Consider the following 26272-nt stretch of genomic DNA (forward strand, 5'->3'; position numbering starts at 1 on the left):
ACGCGACAGAATAGAACAGGTAGATTACAAACAATATATACAGGGTGTGTCATGTATATGGATACACCTAAATAAGAAGGGAATGGTTGGTGATATCAACTGTCTGTTTGTGGTACATTAGTATGTTGGAGGGGGAACACTTTTCAAGATGGGTGGTGACCATGGCGGCCATTTTGAAGGTGTCCCTTTTGGATCCAACTTTATAAATGGCCGCCCAGGTGTATCCATCTAAATGGCCCACCCTGTATACATAGAATAGATCGATATAAAGAGGTCAGTCACACATACAATTAGCACAGTATGTATGTGCAGCTTACTGTACATGTATTTAATTAAATTATTTTCTGAAAAAAAATTGCATGGGCTTAATTTCCTAACTAGCAGAGGGAAAGCAGATGGCTGTGGGCTGATTTTTATAGCCTGGAAAGGGGGTAATACCCATGGAACTTCCCAGGCTATTAATATCAGCTCTCAGTTGTATACTTAGCCTTTACTGTTATTATAACGGGGGTCCGCTAAAAACAAAATAACGTAAAGTCCCCCTATAGTTATTAACCAGCAAAGGCTTGGCAGACAACTGCGGGCTGCTATTAATAGCCTACAAATGAAACAATGGACATTGGCCCCATTCCAGACTAAAAACATCAGCTCTCAGCCACACCAAAAATGGAGCATATAGAAGATGCACCAGTTCTAGCACTTAGCCTCGCACTTCCCACTTGCCCTGGTGCGGGCCAGAAAAAATTGTTGGCACTTTGCCAAAATTTGCTTTCGGCATGTTTCAGCTCTTTCCAAAGATGCTCAATAGGATTTAGATCAGGGCTCATAGAAGACCACTTTAGAATAGTCCAATGTATTCCTCTTAGCCATTCTTGGGTGTTTTTAGCTGTATGTTTTGGGTCATTATCCTGTTGTAAGATTTGTCAGCAATTTTCCTCCTGCGGCCACATCCAGGGAGGTTGGCTACAGTCCCATGGATCTTAAATTTCTGAATAATATGTGCAACTGTAGTCACAGGAACATCAAGCTGCTTGGAGATGGTCTTATAGTCTTTACCTTTAACATGCTTGTCTATAATGTTCTTTCTAGTCTCCAGAGACAAATCTTTACTTCGCTTCCTCTTGTCCAAGTTGAGTGTGATACTCACCATGTCACCAAACAGCACAGTCAGTATCTGTAGCCTCTATACAGGCCACACACTGATTCCAAGATTGTAGACACCTTGATGATTCTGTCACACTAAGGTGCGACCCGTCTTAATTGTCTGTGGTAAAGATGTGGTTGTGGAAAAACAGGTTTCTGGTTTTTCTTCCTTATCCTCTCCTTCAGTTTCACTCTGCTCACCATTTGTATATATACCAGATACTACCGGAGCTAAAATGGCTGCTGGGTGACGTGTGCCCTTACATAAAATGGCTGCCGGTGTAGGTGTGTGTGTAGTTTGTCTCAAGACGGCCTCTGGTACATGAGGTGTGCCGTCTACATTCAGGACTGGGTACAAGGAAGAAAACTTGTGTGGGCGGGGTGCCCCACAAACGGCACATGTGTCCCTCCAATCTGGGTTCTGATTTTGACAGACTGCACATGTCCACCCCCCTGGATTATACGGAGGTGGTTTATATGGTGCAGGTGCAGCTGCCAAAACTGGAGTCATTTTATCAAGAGGTGGCTTGTACATATATTCACCAGTGGCAGAATCACATTCTTCAACCCACATTTGTCTCTTAATTTCCCTTGAGGCTCTGTGCCATGCTTCCGCATCCCTCAATACATTCCTGTCACGTAACAAGCCTTTCTTGGTAATTAACATACTTTTCCATTCTGTCTCATCAAGTCTCCCCCCTCGGGTTGTAGACCCTACAAGCTTTAGGAGGAGTTTCGCATTTTTAACATACTGTTTGCCTTCTCTTTGTGCCACTACCTCTTGAGCAGAAAAATAATTAGCCTTAGACTCACTATGACCCATGTTTATAACTTAATTTTCAACCACTGTATCTTAGCAGAATCTCAAACTTTTATATTGCCGTAGTTGTAAATATGTCAAAAAAAGGTTACTGTGTATGTGTGTATTATGAAACAACTTATTACACTCTATATAATATAATGTTATATCTTCCGGACTGATTACAGGTAATTCAGCGTGATTGTAAAACACTTTGAGTTCAGGAAATGCAGCTGAAGTAGCGGTCTAACTAGTTTTACCAGTTTTTCTCAGTATAAGAGCTGCAGACAGGCGTGTCTCATCAATATGTCAGTTCTACAAAAATTATTGCAATACAACAATCAATGTTTCTTTGTTACCAAGGCAACTAGGGCTAGGCTTTTTTGTCACTTTAGGTGTAGTAAATAGTGGTAATCACTTATAAATAGGTGGTTGATATTTCAGCAGAGGGGGAAAAATTAGTAATCACCTCTTTCCTTAAAAATATATATATACCGTGTCATTCACGTCACCGGGCCCAGTTTATACCGTGGGCGTATGGCCGGATGTGAGCACCTATGTGTATATCTCCTCTTCGACCGTCTAAGGTCGGAACCAGGGTGATAACTCAGTGTGAACCCCTCCCCTTAACTCTGCTCTGTATGCTTCTAATAGCCCTAGTGCAGCATGAAATAGTTTTTAACAGATACTAGACACGCCTTTAGAATTTTAGAATTGGTTAGATCGATCAATACACACAGACAATTAAGGAATTATATACCTGACCGGGTCCGTAGGCTCAGGACTTTCAAACGTGGTCAGTTTAAGGGTTCAGAGAAGACAGCCAACTATCTCCTCCCAGCCGGACGTGAATACAGAAGGTTAGGTAAGATGATATATTTTCTCACCTGGTCTCGAGCTGCAGCCTCGTCCTGCTGGAAAGACGTCCGTCCTGGGGGAGATTTTGTTGCGGCTGTGATCGTCTGGTATCGTCCTGAGCCCCACTGTTTGAGCGCCAACTGATGATTCTGTCACACTAAGGTGCGACCCGTCTTAATTGTCTGTGGCCGAATCGTAGCTTTGGCACAAGGTATACGTATACTCGAGGAAAGAATACACAAGACAAGAGGGTATCGTGTCAGTATGATTCTTCTCTGTCTTTAATCAAACGTGTACAGCTTTTATAACAGAATTTGAGCTACATCATCAGTTACATCATGGGCATGTTTCCAGTTACTATTTGCTTTTCTCAGGTTGCTACACAATCATTATGTACACTTCTGGGCTACCGTTTACTGCTCCCACATTGCTAAACAATACTTATATACACAAGTATTGTCTTCTAGCTTGGCTCACCCTGGTCCACCCAGTTTATTCAATATTTGATGAAGCTTAGGTGAGTGATACCATAAAGAAACAACTCTAAGAAAATATAAGAAAATATAAGAAAATCAGAAGTATCTTAAAGCAACATGATCCCAATATCCAGCAAAGCGTCCATATATTGATACAGTTTTGATTCTTGTATATATTCATGTGCCATATATTCTTCCCTTAATACAGATCCAGACCCAAGCAGTGGTGTAGCAGCATCAGGCAATCTAGGGAGGATGTCTTTACCTTTGTACGAGGATGAAAGTCCCCCAAATAGCCCCGAATATACAAATGCTTTCTACCCACGCCGAACTAAGCATGTAGCCCCCACCAATGACATTTTTGTTCCTACCAGACGTAGTACCCGATATGTGAGCTGGAAACCACAGGAAGCTGCCACTCTAGTTAACAGCTTACCTGATCCAGAGGGGCACCCTATGCCTTTTTATAGAAAAATGAGTCAGATACACAAAACCCATGCAGCAGCATGGATAGATTTAATCGGGTTGGCCGAGATCAAAGCAGGAGATTCATTTTGGCCTGTAATGGAACCATCCCTAAGACCCACGAGTGGAATGCCTGAATATTATCAGACCCTAGCCTCTGGGGGGGGACTTCCTAGAAAAACTCCAGAGCTGGGCCAAGGACCGCCTAATAGACCAAGCCACCTCCTTACAGGATACAATGCAAGAGAAAAATGAATCGGTGGAAAAATATTACCACAGGTTGAATCAAATGTTTACTGATTTAGGATTTGACCTCGTGGACAAAGCCCACCACCAAATTTGGGTACAGGCCTTTGTGCAGGGTCTCAGAGAACCAATACGCAAGCAACTGCAAAACACCAGGCCAGAATACCGCAGACTAGAATCAGAGGTACTACATACTGTTGCAAAGGGACTAGAGTTAAACCAGTCAGCTAAACCCCGCACCACCCTTCTGTTGTCCCAAGACCCGTCCCAGAGTAATCTCAGACCACCGAGACCTAGGGTAGCCTGCTTCAACTGTGGGAGAATAGGACACCTAAGGAGGAACTGTAGATCAGCTCCACTCAGGAGAGGGCCAGAACAGCGACAGCAGCCCACCCAGGGACCACCTGGACCCCGTCCACAATAGGACATTGGCAAGCCGGATCCACCACACACCCCATTACTCATACACTCCACAAAACAACCAAGTGGACCAACGCCCACTATCCAGTTAGAGGTTGAGGGCAAACCCCTCACTTTCTTGGTGGACACCGGTGCAGCCAGAAGTGTAATCAGAAACATTGACCTACCAGATCCAGACTGTCTGACGGATGAAATCGTGCCTTGTGTGGGGGTGGATGGAAATACTCGGTACACACCAATGACCAGACCCCTCCATGTAAGTCTCCAGCCAACACAAACCATGTTGTCTCAATTGGTAGTCTCATCCACCTGTCCAGTCAATCTGCTAGGGTCAGACCTGCTGTCAAAATTTCAAGCTAATATTCTGTTTCACGAAGACGGGACAGTCAGTCTTAAGACCCAACTTTCTTATGATCACTCTGCAGAATTATACGCTTTTTTCTCTTTGCAGTGTAACGAGCAGGGCGCGTCCATAGATCCAGTCAAACCAGAAATCATGGCATTGATCCCAGACATGTTGTGGGCGCGAGGCCAAGAAGACATTGGCCGGCTTAAGGTTCCGCCCGTGAAGGTAGAATTGAAACCTGGAGCACTGTTGCCCAGGAAACCACAATACCCGCTCTCTACCTCACAATCTGCTGCTATTACACAACAACTGAAAATCTACCTCGAGAATGGAACCATCACACCCACCAAGTCACCCTGCAATACTCCTCTGTTTCCATTGAAGAAGAAAACTCCAAAGGGACAACCTACTAAGTTTCGCATGGTACATGATCTGCGAGCTGTCAATGAAGCCACAGTACTGGACACACCAATTGTGCCTAACCCACACACACTGCTTTCATCCATCCCACCCACCTCTAAGTGGTTCACGGTGATTGACCTAGCAAATGCATTTTTCAGTGTGCCTCTACATCCTGACTGTCAGTACCTGTTTGCTTTCACGCATGAGGGTCGGCAATATGCCTGGACTGTGATGCCTCAAGGGGCGCAAAATAGCCCCTCTATGTTTACTCAAGCCATGATGACTGTCTTGGACCCCTGGAAGATGACACATCCCACTGTTGTTCTTTTACAGTACGTAGATGACCTCCTCCTCTGTGCTGACACTCTGACAGAAGCCCAAACGGAGTCCATCTCCTTACTACAGTTCTTGGCACACAATGGATGTAAAGCATCAAAGGACAAACTGCAGTTCTGCAAGGAAAGAGTGGTATTTTTGGGACACTGTATTTCCCACCAAACCAAACACCTGACTGAGGACAGGAAAACGGCTGTACGAAATATACTCCTGCCGATCAAGCCCTCACAACTGCAGACCTTTCTTGGCCTTGTCTCCTACTGCCGTCCCTGGATCCTCGATGCCTCTCTGCACATGCAACCTCTGTATGACTGCCTCAAGGTCGACCCCTTCAACCTGACCAAAGAAGCCATCGATGGATTCCACACGCTAAAGACTGCCATCACATCCTCTCCGGCCCTAGGACTACCAGACTACAACAAGCTATTTTGCCTGTTTGTCATGGAAAAACAAGGACATGCAACTGGAGTCCTGACGCAGCTCCATGGAGGAAGACAACGCCCTCTTGGGTACTATTCTGCCCGACTGGATCCAGTGGCTCGTGGAGCTCCAACTTGCATGAGAGCTGTGTTTGCAACCCACCTACTCCTGGACAAGACATCTGATGTCATACTGGGTCACCAGCTGAAGATCATGGCGCCTCATGACATTACTGCCATCCTGGCCCAGACACAGCCGAAGCACCTGTCTGCCGCCCGTCACTTAGGTCTCCAATGCTCCCTTCTGCTTACAGACAACGTTACCATCTCCAGGTGTGCTGTTCTTAACCCAGCCACTCTCCTACCTCTGCCAGAAGGAGGGGAGGGCGAAGACCACATCTCTGACACATCAGTGGAAGAGGTAGTCGACTCTGAAATGGCCCAACATGATTGTCTCGCTCTGATGAGACAGGAAACCTCCGGGTTTGATTCAGTCACGGATGTTCCTTTGGAAAACCCGGACCTGACGCTCTTTGTGGATGGATCACGATATGCAGACCAAGAAGGCCGGTTCCACACGGGTATGGCAATAGTTACAGAAGATACTGTGTTACTAGCACAACCATTACCCCCATCCGCCTCTGCCCAGGAAGCGGAACTGCGAGCTTTAACAGAAGCATGCCGGATGTCTGCTCAACGCACAGCCACAATATATACTGACTCACGCTACGCTCATGGTGTTTGTCATGACTATGGACCAATCTGGAGAGCAAGAGACTTCATCACATCCAATGGAACGCCTGTCAGACACCACAGAGCCATACAAGAATTAATGGAGTCTTTGTTGATGCCAGAAAGAGTTGCGGTGGTAAAGGTAAAAGCACACACTGGAGGAACTTCAAAGGAAGCAGTGGGCAACAGACTGGCTGATGTCACAGCAAAAGAGGCTGCCTTACTACCACTTGACCCAGAAACTGTTCATCTTTTCTCTCTTAAGGACTCAGTATCAGAGGAAAAGGAGCCCTGGGAGAAGACACTCTCCACACTTCAGAAACAAGCATCCAAGGAAGAGAAGGACCACTGGACCCTGGATGGAGCCACAATAGATGCCAGACATCTGATGATGTACAGAGGAAAGCCCTGCCTACCAAGAGTTCTCTACCCTATGGTGGCCAAATGGGCTCATGGCACAACTCACCAGTCCAAGGTCAAGATGCACAACCTTGTCCGCCAGTATTACCACGCACCAGGCTTTTCAACAGTAGCCGCCAACATTACAAAAGGGTGTCTTGTCTGTACCCGATGCAATCCAGGAAAAACCGAAAAAACACCTCAGAAATGTACACCCAGACCCCTGTACCCTTTCCAGTGCATACAGATAGATCACATACAAATGCCACACTCAGGGGGTTTTGAGTATGCCTTAGTAGCAATAGACATATTTTCAGGGTGGCCAGAAGCCTTCCCTGTCAAGAACCAATCAGCAAAAACCACTGCTAAAAAACTTCTCTCAGAAATAGTGTGCAGGTATGGGCTCCCAGAGACTATAGAAAGTGATCAAGGACCCGCATTCACAGCCAATCTCACAAAAGAGATATGGGAGGCCCTCGGGACCGAGTTGGCCCTACATACTCCATATCACCCACAAAGCAGTGGCAAGGTTGAGAGGTTGAATGGTACATTAAAGTGTAAGATGCTAAAAGCTGCACAGGAGACAGGAAGACCATGGCATGAGAGTCTTCCCCTCGCACTGTTCAGCATCAGACATACACCTGCTGGTCCCACCAAGCTTAGTCCATACGAGATCCTGTTTGGTAGTGCTCCAAGGCTAGGACTGTATTTCCCACAACAGTTGTCTCTGCAGTATGACACTTGGACTAAGTTTGTAATTGAACTAACTAAGCACTTAACTAAAATACATTCTCGAGTTTTTTCATCCATCCCAGATCCACAGGACCTAGAAGGAACCCATACGATCCAGCCTGGTGATTGGGTCCTCACTAAGAGGTTCAACAGACGTACCCTGGAACCCAGATACGACGGCCCATACCAAGTCCTGCTGACTACTACCACAGCTGTCAAGCTCGAGGGCAAGCCCACATGGATCCACGCTTCACACTGCAAGAAGGTCCCAGATCCAGAAGCCAGTGGCGACCACCACCCTTCATCTGCCTAATACTTATCCTTTACTTAATTCACCCTGTAGCCAACCTCCTGGGGACAATCACTCATGAGGAGGGCATGATGACTTTCTGGTATAATGTTTCCACCCCCAGGGTAACATATCAATTTGACTAATGTCTTATAGTAGACTGCCCAGGCCCCATGGGACAGTTTGATATTTGGTTAGGTACCCAATTCATCTGCGTCACCACAGCTGAAAGGGGGGAAGGGTCAAACTTTGAGGATTGGGCTCTTGTTGGATGGAACACCGGTGAACATGATTGGGGTTATCGACCACTCCCAGCCTTAGAGCGAAGGGACAAATGGGGAGCCAGCCTATTATCCCGCATGACTCTAACTAAAGCCCCTTTCAAAGGCCAGAGAGCCTTTCCAGGCTTACCCATCCCTGCCACCCACTGCCCCAGGGAGGGATGCATAGTTCTCTACCTTACTATTGACAACCCCTCAGAAAATGACCAAGGGTTGTACGTACTAGGCTCAAGTACAAAAGCCGGTAGAGCCGGAAAGGGTGACAACATGGGTAAATTCCGATTAAGAAACCTTGAATCTAGACCACCAATTGAAGAGATAGATGAACCAGTACCAGGAGCTAAGTTCCTAGTAGATTTGACATATGAGGAAGAACTTGCCATAGAAACAGGGTTTTCTGACTCCAACATCTGGCTCGAATGGGTGAGATATACTGCCACTAGTGCAAACCGCTCCTCATGCATAGCTTGCACCACCGCCAGACCCCATTTAGGCACCGTACCTTTCCCAATTAACCCCTGGGAAGATGAGAAGGGGTTCCTGTGTACCCTATCTCTATACATGGATAATCAACCAGGTGATTCACAAAAATGCCAATCCATAGCCCATCTATACCCACCTCACCAAAATACCGAACCAACTGGCCATGGGATCACCCCCTACCCAGGTAATTACACCTGCTTCCAACGAGATGCCCCTGGTAGACAAGTGAACAACCTACCATCTGGTTACTGTAATAATCAAGTCATTCAGGTACAGGAAGGTAACCTATATAACGACTCCTTGTTAATAGGCCAAATTTACCAATTGCCTGATGTATATTGGTTATGTGGGGACATGAAGATCAGGCCAAGACTCACTGTTCCATGGAAAGGACAGTGTGCCATAGTAAAAGCCCTTATGCCTTTCCATATATTTGATTTACCCGGCTGGGATCAAGTACTCCACGAAAAGCGTTTGCCAAAAAGGGTAAAGAGGGAACTCCAAGGAAAGAAGGAACTTCAAGGTTCTTTTGACCCCCATATTTACATAGATTCTATTGGGCTTCCACAAGGGGTACCTAATGAGTTTAAAGCCAGAAATGAGATAGCAGCTGGTTTTGAGTCAATTATTCCCATGATTGGGGTAAATAAGAATGTAAAATGGATAAATTACTTATACTATAATCAGCAGAGGTTTGTTAATTTTACTAGAGATGCTATACGGGGACTCAGTGAGCAATTAGGCCCCACATCCATCATGGCCTTCCAGAACAGGATGGCCTTAGACATGATCCTAGCAGAAAAAGGCGGAGTCTGCAAAATGATAGGTTCCAGTTGCTGCACCTATATACCGAACAATACCGCCCCCTCTGGAAGTATATCCAGAGCACTTAAAGGCCTTACTGACCTATCAGAAGAGTTAGCTCGAAACTCTGGAACCGATGACAAATGGGATACCTGGTTTGGGTGGTGGAATGGCTGGCAAAAAGCACTTACAAAGTTTGGAATAACCATATTATGTGTTCTAATTATTGTAGCCTTAATTCTATGCTGCTTAGCTCCATGTCTTAAGAAAATGATGATGAAAACTATGGAAACCACAGTGATGACCATGCATGCCGATTTTGAAGATTCCCTGTATGAAAACATGCAATCACCACCTCCGGAATATGCCTGTCTGAAGCAAGCCAATGAGGGAAAGTCCAGGATCTGACTTCCTCCTGTGCAAAGTCCGTTAGGAGGGGGTCCATCTACTAGAGATGGGTCGTCTCGTATATACGGTGAAGATTAGTTAGTTAGGTTCCAGCATTGTTGAGATAGGTAGGCCGGGAGGACAGATCGATAGGTTCGACGAGATTAGGGTTTTGATTTTGCATATCTCCAAAGGAGGGACTGTTAAGGGAAGAATATATGGCACATGAATATATACAAGAATCAAAACTGTATCAATATATGGACGCTTTGCTGGATATTGGGATCATGTTGCTTTAAGATACTTCTGATTTTCTTATATTTTCTTATATTTTCTTAGAGTTGTTTCTGTATGGTATCACTCACCTAAGCTTCATCAAATATTGAATAAACTGGGTGGACCAGGGTGTGCCAAGCTAGAAGACAATACTTGTGTATATAAGTATTGTTTAGCAATGTGGGAGCAGTAAACGGTAGCCCAGAAGTGTACATAATGATTGTGTAGCAACCTGAGAAAAGCAAATAGTAACTGGAAATATGTCCATGATGTAACTGATGATGTAGCTCAAATTCTGTTATAAAAGCTGTACACGTTTGATTAAAGACAGAGAAGAATCATACTGACACGATACCCTCTTGTCTTGTGTATTCTTTCCTCGAGTATACGTATACCTTGTGCCAAAGCTACGATTCGGCCACAGACAATTAAGACGGGTCGCACCTTAGTGTGACAGAATCATCATTCTGTTTATTAACCAGCAAAGGCTTGGCAGACAACTGCGGGCTGCTATTAATAGCCTACAAATGAAACAATGGACATTGGCCCCATTCCAGACTAAAAACATCAGCTCTCAGCCACACCAAAAATGGAGCATATAGAAGATGCACCAGTTCTAGCACTTAGCCTCGCGCTTCCCACTTGCCCTGGTGCGGGCCAGAAAAAATTGTTGGCACTTTGCCAAAATTTGCTTTCGGCATGTTTCAGCTCTTTCCAAAGATGCTCAATAGGATTTAGATCAGGGCTCATAGAAGACCACTTTAGAATAGTCCAATGTATTCCTCTTGGCCATTCTTGGGTGTTTTTAGCTGTATGTTTTGGGTCATTATCCTGTTGTAAGATTTGTCAGCAATTTTCCTCCTGCGGCCACATCCAGGGAGGTTAGCTACAGTCCCATGGATCTTACATTTCTGAATAATATGTGCAACTGTAGTCACAGGAACATCAAGCTGCTTGGAGATGGTCTTATAACCTTTACCTTTAACATGTTTGTCTATAATGTTCTTTCTAGTCTCCAGAGACAAATCTTTACTTCGCTTCCTCTTGTCCAAGTTGAGTGTGATACTCACCATGTCACCAAACAGCACAGCGAGTATCTGTAGCCTCTATACAGGCCACACACTGATTCCAAGATTGTAGACACCTGTGATGCTAATTAGTGGACACACCTTGATTTAACACGTCTTTCGTCACATAATATCATGAGTTTTATTTTTTAAAAATTCTATGGAAACATGGTTGAAAAGCAATGTCTGACATTCATTTGTTCATCTTCATAGATTATTTTTTATCTGTTATTACTTTTGTCAGATTCAAGTCATTTCCGTCACCATTGTGGGTTTTTCTTTCATTAAACGAGGAGTACAAAAATTTTGACCCCGTGTGTAATTACAATAGAATCTGTGACTTCTCTGCATTTAGTGGTCACTACTCACCTGGGTAGTCACCTGTAGGAATCGCCTCTTTACACCGCTCATCACCCCTCACATATGTCTCTGTAGTATTAATATGGGTCAGATCTTCACCCTGAAACAAATATTGTAAAAGTCACCGACAGATGGAGAAGTCCCATCCATGATCAGCTCTAATCCTGCCATCTCCACCGCTCTCATTACACAAGTATAAAACATATAATACTGGTGGATAGAACAAGACTGAGCACAAGACCTTCACAGCCGTCTACACATCATAGGGGAGATCTCATGACACCTTCTCTCCATCTACCTGATGATCCTGAGGAACATTGGGATCTTCTTGGTTACAGTTCTGTGGAAGAAGAGGACGCGGACATCTCTCTGGTGTTGTCCTCGTACCGAATAGATCTGGAGGAAACACATACAGGGACTGAATTCATTCTTTACATACAGATAATTATAGGCCGTGTGTATTTAGTCCTGACTATTACCTGGTGATGTGAGGGGCTGGGGAACCTCCATCATGACGTCCTTGTACAGATCTTTGTGTCCTTCTAAATACTCCCACTCCTCCATGGAGAAATAGACGGAGACATCCTGACACCTTATAGGAACCTGACACATACAATGATACCGTCATCCCCCCGATCCCTTTATAGAGTTACTATATAATGTCCCAGCATTCCCAGCAGTGTCACCTCTCCAGTCAGCAGCTCAATCATCTTGTAGGTGAGTTCTAGGATCTTCTGGTGATTGATGTCCTCATGTATCAGGGGGTGAGGTGTAGGCCCCGTGATTGGGCTCAGGGGTCTTCCCCATCCCTCAGACACAGGGTCCTGACAGCGCTCACTAGAGGTCTTCTTCACTACTGTGTAATCCTGGTTATGGAGAGACACATTAATAAATCTCACTACAGACATTTCCAGAGTCCTCACCTCTCCAGTTCTGTCCGTTATTCCCATAGATAAGAATGATGTAATGTGACATCATCAGAATCTCTCACCTCTCCAGTAAGCCGGAAGAGGATCTCTAGGGTGAGGTGTAATATCCTCTCCGCCATCTTGTCTGTAGTCATTCGTTAATGTTTAAAGTAAATCTTCTAGAAGATAATTATACCGATTGTATCTGCCAGGATCCTAAATGGAAGGAAGATCAGCTGATGAAGAATCATACAAAATACCATGGGAAAACAAGACACAGGAGCAGTGATGCTGATATAGTGTAAGGACATGTGTACACCGTGTCATGTCAGGTGGACATGTCCTGTAACCAATCCGAAAAAGTGCAAAAGTGGGAACATAATGCACAAAAATGAAAAACAACTCACTGTTCATAGTTTCAGTTTTAAAACTTCTATTAACCCCTTCAGGTTTCTAAAGCTGCAAAACAGTTACAAGAAGTGACCAGAAAACAGCAGATAAGACGCCAAAAAATGGCATCTCAGGACCCCGTCCAGTCTGAGGACCAGAGATCATAATGTGACCTCACTATGGGCACTCCTTCTGTTACGAGTGCATGAAAAAAAAAAAAAAAAAAAGGATTGTCCAGGAAGGCATCAATGTGCAGTATACAATACGGGGAGCAGAGATGTGCGAACTTGTCGGGAAACATTTGCCAATCTCAAATTCGGCACGAACGTAGCACATTCGGATTAGTGTTCCAGAGCAAAGTTCGAGCACATTTCGGTAAATGATCGCGTTTCCAATAATGCTTTTGATAGGTGTCACGGGGTTACTGCAGAGTATCCAGAAGACCGCGGCGTCTGATTGCTACTACTCCTGCGCTGAAAAGCACTTCTTTTTAATGGTGTAAAGCGCTGCGGAATATGTTAGCGCTATATAAAAATAAAGATTATTATTATTATTAATGGTGTTCATTCCTTTTGGCAGAACACGGGTTAATCGACCATGTTGAAAACTCTGAGCTCTCAGCTGTGCTCGGTCAGCCATTCCCATCCCCTATATACACCGTGTGCAGAATTATTAGGCAAGTTATATTTGAGAGGATTCTTTTTATTATTGAATAACAACTATGTTCTCAATCAACCCAAAAGACTCATAGATATTAAAGCTTAATATGTTTGGAAGTTGGAGTGGGATTTTTTTCCGATTTGGCTATCTTAGGAGGATATCTGTTTGTGCAGGTAACTATTACTGTGCATAATTATTAGGCAACTTAATAAAAACCAAATATATACCCATCTCACGTGTTTATTTTCACCAGGTAAACCAATCTAACAACAGAAAATGAAGAAATAAACATTTGACACTCAAAAACAAAACAAAAAATATCAGTGACCAATATAGCCACCTTTCTTTACCAAAAAATGTCATTAAAGAATGGGTTAAGATACTAAAAAAGAAATTTTCACACCTCTTGCATGGAACCTTTTATTCCTGCGTATCTATAAATTATTTTTCATGTCCAAAAAAACTTTTTTTTTCATTGTGACATTCTATATATTGTTCCTAAGCACTCAGTCACGCTCTTTGCATGAAATATTTTACTTCTGCGCTGAAAAGCCATTTTATGTGCAAAAAACTCCATCTGATGGTCACTAATTCCATATATTGCTTGTAGGTACTTATTCACACCTTTTGCATGGAACCACTCATTCCTGCGCATCTCTAAATTATTTTTGAGGTGTAAAAAATTCCTTTTGATTCTGACTAATTCTATATATTGCTCGTAGGCACTCATTCCCACCCTTCGCATGGAATCATTTATTTCTGCGCAGAAAATCCATTTTCCATTGGAAGATCATTTTGGAGTTATTTAATTACTTTTAGATATATCCATTTATATTACTGTGAAAAAAAATTCTCCAGTTGTATAAAATACAAGTATGATCTGCCTAATATCGACTAAATATATGTTTGACTGTATGATTGATTTATTTTTCTTTCTTTTTTTTCTTGGAACTTCAATCCTGGAGTGATCTGTATCGTGGCAAGGAACCGCTCACTCTTCCTTTCATGTGTTGCCACTTTTTGTCATTAATTGCAAGCTTTGTGATTGGTTTGTAACCTGTATATATTTTTCTATGCATCTTGTTTTTATTTCCCTATGACTAAGGGTGCCTTTGTGCACCAGAAACGCATCAGGTGTTTTTTGCATTTTAATATGGCATATTAGCCTAATAAAGTTTTTTTTTAATTTATGCCGGTGTGCCGAACGAACTTTCTTCTTCTTGTGGATAATTCCACATGTGGTAATTCATAGTTTTGATGCCTTCAGAGTGAATCTACATTTTTCATAGTCATGAAAATAAAGAAAACTGTTTGAAAGAGGTGAGTCCAAACTTTTGGTCTGTACTGTATATATGTAATCGATATTACATAGTGTATTACATATTTACAATTTATTACAGTTGTGTTGTAAAGTTGTATTCCAATAAATATATATTATTTTCTATCTAAACATCTTGATTATTGTATCATAAAAATGATTATTGTATCATTAAAAATGTCTGATGTTCATATTATACTACAATAAATTTTTCACTTAACCCCTTCACGACCTTTGACGCCACATAGGCGTCATGAAAAGTCGTGCCAAAATGACCCATGATGCCTATGCGGCGTCATGAAAAGATCTCCCTCCTGCGAGTCGGGTGAGCGGGTTCAATGAAAGTTCACCCGACCCGCCGGTGCAGGGGGACCTAGACTTGACCCCAGGGGGGGTGGCTTCACCCCCCCAGGGATACGATCACTTCCAGTGACCTTTTTGCCACCCCCCTCGCATCTGATTGGAGCTAGCGTCCATGTGACGCTAGCACTCCAATCAGATGTGGAGGGGCGGAGTAAAATCATGGCTGCCTCGTTCCTCAACTTCATCCCGTCCGTGGAAGCTGAAGAACAAGGTGCCAGACTGCCGCCCTGACCTGCGATCACCGCCGCTGTCATCGCCACTGCCACCACTGCCCTCCGGTAGTATATCGCTCTTCTCCGCCGCCAAATTCCAGCCCCTCCCACCTCCGCTCACTCACCCCTGCCCCCTGATCCTCCCCCAGCACCCCCGATCATCCACCTGCTGTTTCCACATCTGCCAGCTCCTCAGCCACCTACTGCCTCCTGTGCCTGAGAGCCCCCTCCTGTGCCCCAGTGATCACCCTCATTAACCCCTGCCCCCCTGATTAACCCCTGCTGCAGGTTTTTAGTTCATTATCGCCTCAGCCACCTCCTACCCCCCCTGTGCCTGACAGCCCCCCTCTGCCACTGGTGATCCCCCAGCACCCCGATCATCCACCTACTGTTTCCAGCTCTGCCAGCTCCTCAGCCGCCTACTGCCTCCTGTGCCCCAGTGATCACCCTCATTAACCCCTGCCTCCCCCTGATTAACCCCTGCTGCTGTAGGATTTTATTTCCTTATCTCCTCAGCCACCTCCTTCCCCCCCTGTGCCTGACAGCCCCCCTCTGCCCCTGGTGATCCCCCAGCACCCCTGATCATCCCCCAGCACCCCTGATCATTTCCCTTGCTGCTTGCAGGCTCCTCAGCCGCCTCCTGCCCCCGTGATCACCCCTCAGCCCTAGTGATCACCCCCATCAACCCCTGCCCCCCTTATTAACCCCTGCTGCTGCTGTTTTTTATATCCACCTCCATCTCCTCAGCCACCTCCTGCCCGCCCCGCGCCGGCAGCCTCCTTCTGCCCCTGGTGACCATCCCCCTGATCATCCCCCTGCACCCCTACTGTTGATGCCGCCGCTGGTTCCATCTCCACCTAATTCTCCTCAGCGCCCTCCTGCGCCTGACAGCTCCTTTCTGCCCCCGGTGACCATCCCCCAGCCCCAGTGATCACCCCCTGCCCCCCTGATCACCCCCCCTGCTGCTGCCGCTGGTTCCTTCTCCACTTCCATCTCCTCAGTCCCCTCCTGCCCCCCGCGCGCGCGCCTGACAGTCCCCTCCTGACAGCCCATTCCTCCAGTAAAAAGTTTCACCAAACACTCGCACATACACACTATAATAAAGGTTTTTTTACACACGCACACACACCACACGCACAATGTCCCGCTCATCCCAGTCCCAAAGGGTCTACTCAGTTGAGGAGGCATATGAAATTATTGCCTCTGATACTGAAAGTGAGAGAGAGGACCCCACCTTTCTCTATTCCTCCCACTCTTCCAGCGACACAGACTTGCCACCACCGAGATGTCGCAGGACGAGAAATCGTCCGGAGCCCAGGGAAGAAGAGTCGGAGGCCTTAGAGGAAGAGTTGGAGACCTTGGAGGAAGTCTCACAGCCAAGTGCTAGTCACGCCCAACCTAGCACTAGGTCTCCCTCCTGGACCCCCGTCCCTGAAAATTTTGCTCAACGGATTCCTGATTTCGTTCCCCAATCAGGAATCCAGTTTGAGACTGCCAACTTCAGGGAAATAGACTTTTTCAAAGTCTTTTTCTTGGAGTCAATCGTCAGTCTCATGGTGGAGCAAACTAACTTGTACGCCCAGCAATTTTTGGCCAAACACCCAATTTCTTCATTCTCTATTTGGAGTCCCGTTAACTCTGTAGAAATGATTAAACATTGGGGACTGGTCCTTCACATGGGGATTGTGAAGAAACCAGAAATTCGCCAATACTGGAGTACTGATATTTTATATCAAACTCCAGTATTTGGCATGGTTATGACTCGGAAACGTTTTGAGGCTATTCATAAATTTCTTCATTTCAGGGACAACACTGAAAGCCTTCCCCGCGATGACCCGAATTTTGATAGACTGTTCAAAATTCAGCCAGTCATCGAACACTTCAACAACAAGTTTGCTGAAGTGTACATTCCTGAAAGGGAAATTTGTGTGGATGAATCCCTCATCCATTTCAAAGGGAGGCTTCAGTTCCGTCAGTACCTGCCCAGCAAAAAAGGCAAGGTACGGGATGAAACTTTACAAGCTGTGTGAGAGTACCTCAGAGTACACTCTCAGCTTTAGAGTTTAACCAAGGAAAGGACAGTAGGATCCAGCCCCCAGAATGTCCACTTGCTCTGGGGGTGAGTGTGAAAATAGTGTGGGATTTGGTCCACCCTCTGCTTGATAAAGGTTACCATCTGTACGTTGATAACTTTTATACAAGCATCACACTATTTCAATCCCTCTCTGCCAGAGCTACCGTCGCTTGCGGTACCGTGCGCAGAAACCAGAGGGGTCTCCCTTTGCCGCTAATTGAGCAGCCTCTAAGAAAGGGTGAGACCCGGGTCCAATATAGCGGCAACGTGCTTGTGGTCAAGTTCAAAGACAAAAGAGACGTCTTTGTCTTGACCACAATCCATGGTCCTGGCACCACGGCCACCACCGTTCGAGGTACCCCAGCACCGGTCCACAAACCGGACTGTGTCCTGGCGTACAACCATCACATGGGGGGAGTTGATCTTTCTGATCAAGTCCTCCAGCCCTATAGTGCCATGCGGAAGGCGAAGGTGAGGTACAAAAAACTGGCTGTGCACCTCGTACAAATGGCACTGTATAACACAACTTGCTATCACGACGTGCAGGCCAGAACCACTCCTTCCTTGAGTTCCAGGAGGCAGTGATAAAGGCCATGATTTTTGGAGAGGAGGACGGAGCGCGCCCCAGCACCCCTGGAACTCAAGTTTCCCATATGGTACCAGGGCAACATTTTCCCCGTGAGAGGAAAAAAAAAAAAAAAGGTGCCGGGTATGCTATAAAAAGGGGGACAAGAAGGGAAGCTCGTTTCCAATGTGAAACGTGTCCCGACAAACCTGGACTGTGTTTGAATGAGTGCTTCAGAATTCATCACACGTCCATGGACTAAACACATCCTGACGCTCAACTACAGAACTCAGCCACACCAGCCTGACATACACAACACCACACACACACCAACCTGACGTACACTACACCACATACACACCAACCTGATGTAGTATCAAGTTGGTATGTGTGGCGTAGTGTACGTCAGGTTGGTGTGTGTGTGTGTGTTGTATGCTACACCACACACATCAACCTGACGCACACTACACCACACACCAACCTGACGTACACTACACTACACCACACACCAACCTGATGTACACTACACCACCCACACACCAACTTGATACTACATCAGGTTGGTATGTGTGGCGTAGTGTACGTCAGCTTGGGGTGTGTGTGTGTGGTGTATACTACACCACACACACCAACCTGACGTACACTACGCCACAAACACTAACCTAATGTAGTGTGGCAGATTGGTGTGTGTGGCGTATTGTACGTCAGGTTGGTGTGTGTGTGGGTGTGTGGTGCATACCCTACCACACACACCAACCTGACGTACACTACATACTTTCTATAAGCGACATGGTGTCCGCTAACTATTGGAGCTAATTTTCCATTCCAAAAGTCAAACGGCGCTCCTTCTCTTCAGGGCCCTGCCGTGCGCCCAAACAGTGGTTTATGACCACATATGAGGTATCGGTGTACTCAGGAGAAATTGCTCAACAAATTTTAGGATCCATTTTGTCCTGTTGCCCATGTAAAAATGAAAAAATGTAGGCAAAAATAATTTAGTGAAAAAAAGTCCTTTTTCATTTTTACAGAGCAATTTGTGAAGTACCTGGGGGTTCAAAGTGCTCACTATGCATCTAGATAAGTTCCTTGGGGTGTCTAGTTTCCAAAATGGGGTCACTTGTGGGGGTACTCCAATGTTTCGGCACACAGGGGCTCTCCAAACACGACATGGTGACTGCTAATGATTGGAGATAGTTTTCCATTAAAAAGTGCGCGAGGTGTACGGAGCGGAGCCGCGTGTGCGCAAGGTGTACGGAGCGGAGCCGCGTGTGCGCAAGGTGTACGGAGCGGAGCCGCGTGTGCGCAAGGTGTACGGAGCGGAGCTGCGTGTGCGCAAGGTGTACGGAGCGGAGCCGCGTGTGCGCAAGGTGTACGGAGCGGAGCCGCGTGTGCGCAAGGTGTACGGAGCGGAGCCGCGTGTGCGCAAGGTGTACGGAGCGGAGCCGCGTGTGCGCAAGGTGTACGGAGAGGAGCCGCGTGTGCGCAAGGTGTACGGAGCGGAGCCGCGTGTGCGCAAGGTGTACGGAGCGGAGCCGCGTGTGCGCAAGGTGTACGGAGAGGAGCCGCGTGTGCGCAAGGTGTACGGAGAGGAGCCGCGTGTGCGCAAGGTGTACGGAGCGGAGCCGCGTGTGCGCAAGGTGTACGGAGCGGAGCCGCGTGTGCGCAAGGTGTACGGAGAGGAGCCGCGTGTGCGCAAGGTGTACGGAGAGGAGCCGCGTGTGCGCAAGGTGTACGGAGCGGAGCCGCGTGTGCGCAAGGTGTACGGAGCGGAGCTGCGTGTGCGCAAGGTGTACAGAGCGGAGCCGCGTGTGCGCAAGGTGTACGGAGCGGAGCCGCGTGTGCGCGACATTGGAGGATGTACATGAAGAAGACTCCATGATCTTCTAGTGCTGCTTTGTGTTGGGTATGGGGACTTTATCTGGTGGTGATATGTGGGTGCAGGTCTTGCATTTCTTACTGTTACAATGTACAAGGTGCAATGCAGGGACAGACATCGGAGAAACTAAACAAAAACTACAAACAAGGATGAATCTGCATAGACATACAATGAATAATGAGCTGGAGCCGCCTGTAGGAATACACTTCTCTAGACCTGGACACAGTATGGCAGATCTAAAAGCCCTAATATTGAAAGGTCATTTTAATAGTGACAGAGAAAGAAAAATCTGGGAGTTCAGATTTATAAATATGTTTCAGTCTCTAACAATAGGACTCAATTTGACACCAGTATTCATGACTCATTACATGGACACAGCTGACATCTCCACAAGGTCTTCAGATGTCTAATAGAACACTTCCACCTCATCTACATGTATAACAAAAGCCTTAATGTGATTTCCTTGGCCTGTCTCTAGCATTATCTCATGTCCTTGTAAAATTCCTATATAAATGTCGCCATCTCTTCTCAGTAATTGCCTGATGAAGGGGCCTTCTGAGCCTTGAAAGCTTGCAAATATAATTACTCTGGTTAGCCAATAAAGGTATCACTCCTTGAATACTTGTCTCAATTTTTTGGGGACATAAGTATTTACATCGATATTCTGGCTAACACGGTACCACAATATTATTTTGTATTGAACATCTTCATTGATGTAAAAAGACATAAATCCACGTGACACATTCATTCCTGCACTGAGTTAGTCAAAGGTAGTCATAAATTTATACACCCAGACCCTCCTGTGTCTCTGAGATTTGAAATTACCTTTTAAAACAAGTAATTTAATGTCCATGATGCTATGACCGGGGATACAAAAATGTTTTTCTACAGTTAACTGTGAACCTCTAGTAGTTATAATCCAGTCCAGTTTGTTTTCTGCTGTCTTCTCTTTGGACTGGTCATGCGGGGGTTAATCCCCTCTGCCTCATTCTGGAGCCGGCTAGGTTATTTCAGTCCTCTGCAGCCTGCGGGCCAGCGTCAGCTATACAGCAAGCTTCCAAGCTAGTGCCTCTGACCTGTATTCCTTTAGTGTTCATTCTGCCCCTGATTACCTGGACTTGTATATGACTTGGCTTGATTTCTGGACTCTGCTTCTGATTTTTCCGCTTCTGATACCACGCTTTCCAACTGGCTTTTGACCCTCTGGCTGGTACCCCGACTTCGGATTACGTCTTACGTTTCTGATACCACGTTTCTGGTAGGTCCCGACTTCTTGCTTGTCCCTGACTACACACTTGCTGTCTCCCTTGATACTTCTGCTCCTGACAGTTGCTGACTTTGGCTAGTCTGACCACTCTTTTGTTACCTGTGACCCCTGTGCTGTTGCTCTGTGTTACTATGCTGTGTGTGTGCGCGCAACCTCTCTTCCCTCACCAGCACCCCCTGGTGGAGGTTGCACTGTACTGCACTGCAGCAGCACATTACAGTAGTCACCTACAATCCAAATCTGGAGGTGCTAAGGGGAGCTGCACAGAAATTACAACCTTTACTACAAAAAGCTACACAATTACAATCCACATTTCAAGACCCCCACTACTGTATATTAAGCAGCCCCCAAATTTAAGAAACATCATTGTCAGAAGCTCCCTGTCCTCTCCAACAGCTACAGGAACCTTTCCTTGCAACCAGAAAAAAGTAAGACCTGTCCATTTATAATGACCACGGACAAGATAAAGATCCTCAACTCACATCAGGACTACAAGATCCCAGGTGCTTTCAGCTGCACCACATCTAACGGGGTGTACTTAATTATTTGTACTAAATGTCCAACTGGGAGTCTGTATGTGGGGGGAGACAGGGCAAAAGCTGAGAAGAAGGATGAATTTTCATCGCCACAAAATAAGAGAAAGAATGGATCTACCTGTAGCAAAACCTTTTTGTATCCCCGGTCATAGCACCATGGTATCAACCACTGAGGAATCTCAATTCTAAATATTTTTCTATCTATCGGCTGACACGGTACAAAGATATATGTCTTTCCTGGATCAAGATTTAGGATGCGCTTTGCTTTTGTCTTATTGAACTTTGTACTGTCCTGTTCATCCATAATGGTTTCTTTTTATTCCTGGACATATTATTACCTGAGGGTGTAAGGTTTTTGCAGGATTCTAGTAGTATTTCCTTAAAAATGCCCCATTTATGTTCGGTATCCCGAGTTACCATAACGTTGTCCCAATCTATACGATTAAGCTCTTCCCTTAATTTGCTACAATCATCTTTCTTAAAGTTCCAGGTTTTGGCATTTGCCTTTTTGAATGTTTGATTGAAAATGACATTGAAACTTACCATGTTATGGTCACTGCTCACAAATGCTCCCTGACCTGTAGATCTGAAATTGTATCTGGTCTATGTGACAGGACCAGATCCAGTAGATCACCTCCCCTGGTCAGTTCATCAGCCAGCTGAGAGAGGTCATTGTCCTGAGCTGTGGACTAGAAATTGTAGCTTTTAGCACAGCCAGAAGAGTCTATGTCCCATTGAATGTCTGGATAGTTAAAATCCCCCATTATAAGAACCCTGTTACTGTTTGCTGCTCCTCCTCTACCTGTTCCTCTATATTAGGAGGCTTGTAGCAGACTCCAATTAGCAGTTTTCCATTATTACCATCCCCACGTACAGTTACACAGCGACTCTACATTGCTGTAACTCCCCCAATGTCTTCTTTCAGCACAGGTTTTAATGTGGATTTTATGAAGATGCACACCCCTCCACTTTTTTTTATCTTTCCTGTCCTTTCTAAATGTCGTAGAACCCTCTATGTTTGTTACCCAGTCATGGCTCTCGTCAAGCCAGGTTTCCGTAATGCCCACCACTGTGGGCATCGTGGAGGTGGATGCTTCTGATTGGGCATTGGGAGCAATTCTCTCACAAAGAACTGGAGAGAAGGCTCGGTTACATCCTTGTGCTTTCTTTTCCCGTAGGCTTACCCGTGCAGAGAGGAACTATAACGTGGGAAATAAGGAACTTCTAGCGATTATTGCAGCCTTTAAGGAATGGAGGCATCATCTGCAAGAGGCCGCACAACAGATCATAGTGCTGACCGATCATCGCAATTTAGAATTCCTGAGATCTGCTAAATGTCTGTCTCCACATCAGGTTCGGTAGAATCTATTCTTGAACCAATTTAAATTTTGCTATTTCTTGCCGTCCAGGTTCACATTATGGGAAAGCTGATGCTTTTTCAAAATCCATTCTGCAGATTCCGTATTTGGGTCTCTGCCCCAGACCATTTTATCGGATGCCAACTTCATCGGAGTAATCCATGATCCGGACCTATGGATGGTGATCAAGGAAGCCTATGATGATGATACAGGAAAGATGTATATCTTTGTACCGTGTTAGCCAGTAGATAGAAAAATATTCAGAATTGAGAGTCCTCAGTGGTTGATACCTTTTAATGGCTAACTGAAAAGATGGTAACACATTGCAAGCTTTCGAGACTACTCAGGTCTCTTCTTCAGGCTAGACTAATACAAAATCTGAAGAGTCACATATTTATGCACAATACAACACAGAAAAAATGCAATGGATAAGACAAGTGACGTGAAGCAGAACTATCAATATGGGAGAGGGAGAAACATAAATATTGGACCAGTGCATAGATAAGGAGTCCGGATGTTTTATAGTCCTCTGATTGGGGTCTCCTAATGTGTTGTGATGCCCCCACCAGGTCTTGAAAGCAAATTCCTTAATTGATGTAAAAAGACATAAATCCATGCAACACATTCATTCCAGCACTGAGAGTGTCAAAGGTCGTCATAAATTTATACTCCCAAACTGTGATGTATTGTGCATAAATATGTGACTCTTCAGATTTTGTATTAGTCTAGCCTGAAGAGGAGACCTGAGTAGTCTCGAAAGCTTGCAATGTGTTACCATCTTTTCAGTTAGCCATTAAAAGGTATCAACCACGGAGGACTCTCAATTCTGAATATTTTTCTATGATGATGATGTATCTCTTGCTAACCCACGTGTGGATATCATTCTTGTCCTTAAGGGAGACTTGTGGTTTCTTGACCGATGCATCTACATTCCTGAGGCTGTACGTCTGAAGATCCTCAAGTTGGTACATGACTCCAAGTTGGTTGGTCATAGGGGGTACAGAAGACACAAGAATTCCTGAGCTGATTTTTCTGGTGGCCAACTTGCCTGAAGGATATGAAGGACTATGGGAGGTATGTGGTCGTTATAAGACACCTCATGCTTCTCCTACGGGTCTACTTCAACCACTACTGGTTCCATCTCGCCCATGGGGCTCAATCTCTATGGACTTCATTGTGGATCTTCCTACTTCTTGTGTCATGAATATGATCCTAGTGGTACTTGATCGCATGACTAAGGCTGCTCATTTTGTTCCTTGTGCCGGCCTTCCCTTAGCTAAGGAGACTGAACTTGGTGATACAGAATATTTTTCAGCTACATGGGGTCCCAGATGAAGTTATCTCTGACCGTGGAGTACAATTCACCTCAGATTCTAGAAGGGGTTTTATTCTGTGCTTAATATTAATGTTAATCTTCTGCATATCACCCTCGGATGAATGGTCAGACCGAGCGAACCAATCTGACTTTGGAGCAATATCTACAATGCTACATCTGCCATCTTCAGGATGATTAGTTGAAACTACTTCCTGTAGCGGAATTCATCGACAATAATTCTCAGAATGCCTCCACTATGGTAACGCTTTTCTTTGCTAATCTAGGTTATCATCCGAGCAGCTTTCCTAGATCTCCGTTGGATGTTCCAGTTCCGGCAGTGGAGGAAAGGTTGACTGCTTTGAGGAGAATCTACAAGTCCTTAAAGAAACATTAAATTCAGCTCAGGAATGTTACAAGAGATCGGCTGATAGATTCCAGAAGCCAGCACCCATGTTCAAGGTAGGAGACTCAATGTGGTTATCCACTAAGAATCTAAGACTGAACGTTCCTTCACAGAAACTGGGACAGAAGTGCATAAGTCCTTTCAAGATCACCGGTATTGTTAGACCCAGTCCCGTACCCCTGCGGGGTCCCCATCGGGACTCCCGCTCTGTGCTGGCCCCACGCTGCCCTGTTGCAGCCTCTACTTCTTCACTTTCCCCTGCTTCCTGGCACACGGCCAGCAGGTCCCCGGGTAGAGTGCTTAGGGCGCGCTGCCGGTCTCTTAAAGAGACAGCGTGCATTTTTCAAAAAGTACTTCTGACCAATGGTGTGCTAGTAATTACTATTTCTAGCCCCTCCGTCATAGGGAGGGTGCCGCAGAAACAAGTATCTTCTGTTGCTAGCTTCTGGTTCTGCCTGTTGTACTTGTGCGCCTGCAGAGCTCTGCCAAGTATTCCGCTTATACTGTTTGTCTCTGCAGACTGTCTGTTGGCTGTTACCCAGCTGTCCAAAACTACATCTGTACCGTCTACGCCAGTTCTGTCCTGCTCCGCCACTCATTCATCCGAACCACTGGACAATGCCTGTATCAGCTTTTACCCATGTACCCATAACCCGTCGGTCAGCTTGACCATTTCTGTTAACCCTGTTTATCCATCTGTCCCGCTGGGGCAGCTGCCACGTGTCCGGGGTCTGATTACAAGCTGGCACCGTAAGACCAGATTGGTGCTGAAAATTGATGAAGATGTCGGAAAGTGAGTATGAGAGGGAATTAGGTTTAAAGGGACCCTGTCAGCATCAGGATTTTTTCTCATAGTTACCAACCTCAGGTGGAGCGTTTGCCTAGGTACCTAGGATTTGGGAGAAATAAAGTGAGAGACACAGGTAGCTTAGCTATCAAGTAAATCTCCTGTTTAATGGTGGAGTAGGACGGGTTCTTATAGCCCAACATCAGAGGAAATGGACAGAAATGGACAATTCCATAACATTTCGCAACAATTGGCAAAATGAAGAAGAGTTTACACAATAATTGGCAAAAAGATTACGCTATATAACAACATGTCAGCTATATCCTGGGACACAAGATTAAATTAATTGAATGTGGCGGGAACACGGGGGTGTTTTGGGCATTTACTTAATGTCAATTTAACAATTCGCGGAACTATATCCTTTTAGTGCATTTGGCCAAGAAGATACTTGGCCTTGACATATTCAGACATAGAAGAGGAAATTTTGGAGCTGACCACTGGCCAAAAGTATTTAACCACA

At 45.4% G+C, this 26272-nt stretch overlaps 1 protein-coding gene across 1 annotated transcript in view; it reads right to left on the reverse strand.

The window, feature by feature from the left end:
- LOC141094247 (uncharacterized) overlaps positions 1 to 26272 on the reverse strand; it is a 104613-nt gene that overhangs the window by 16288 nt on the left and 62053 nt on the right. The window contains exons 2-6 of the mRNA XM_073580065.1: positions 12712 to 12844; positions 12407 to 12586; positions 12200 to 12323; positions 12019 to 12116; positions 11730 to 11820 (exon numbers count right to left, since the gene is read on the reverse strand). Of these exons, the coding sequence (XP_073436166.1) occupies positions 11730 to 11820; positions 12019 to 12116; positions 12200 to 12323; positions 12407 to 12586; positions 12712 to 12783 (565 nt within the window). The 5' untranslated portion in view covers positions 12784 to 12844. The remainder of the gene's footprint in view (positions 1 to 11729; positions 11821 to 12018; positions 12117 to 12199; positions 12324 to 12406; positions 12587 to 12711; positions 12845 to 26272) is intronic.

This window comes from Dendrobates tinctorius, unplaced genomic scaffold, assembly GCF_039654945.1.
Source record: "Dendrobates tinctorius isolate UK_male_01 unplaced genomic scaffold, ASM3965494v1 ptg000063l, whole genome shotgun sequence".
Classification (NCBI taxonomy): Eukaryota; Metazoa; Chordata; class Amphibia; order Anura; family Dendrobatidae; genus Dendrobates; species Dendrobates tinctorius.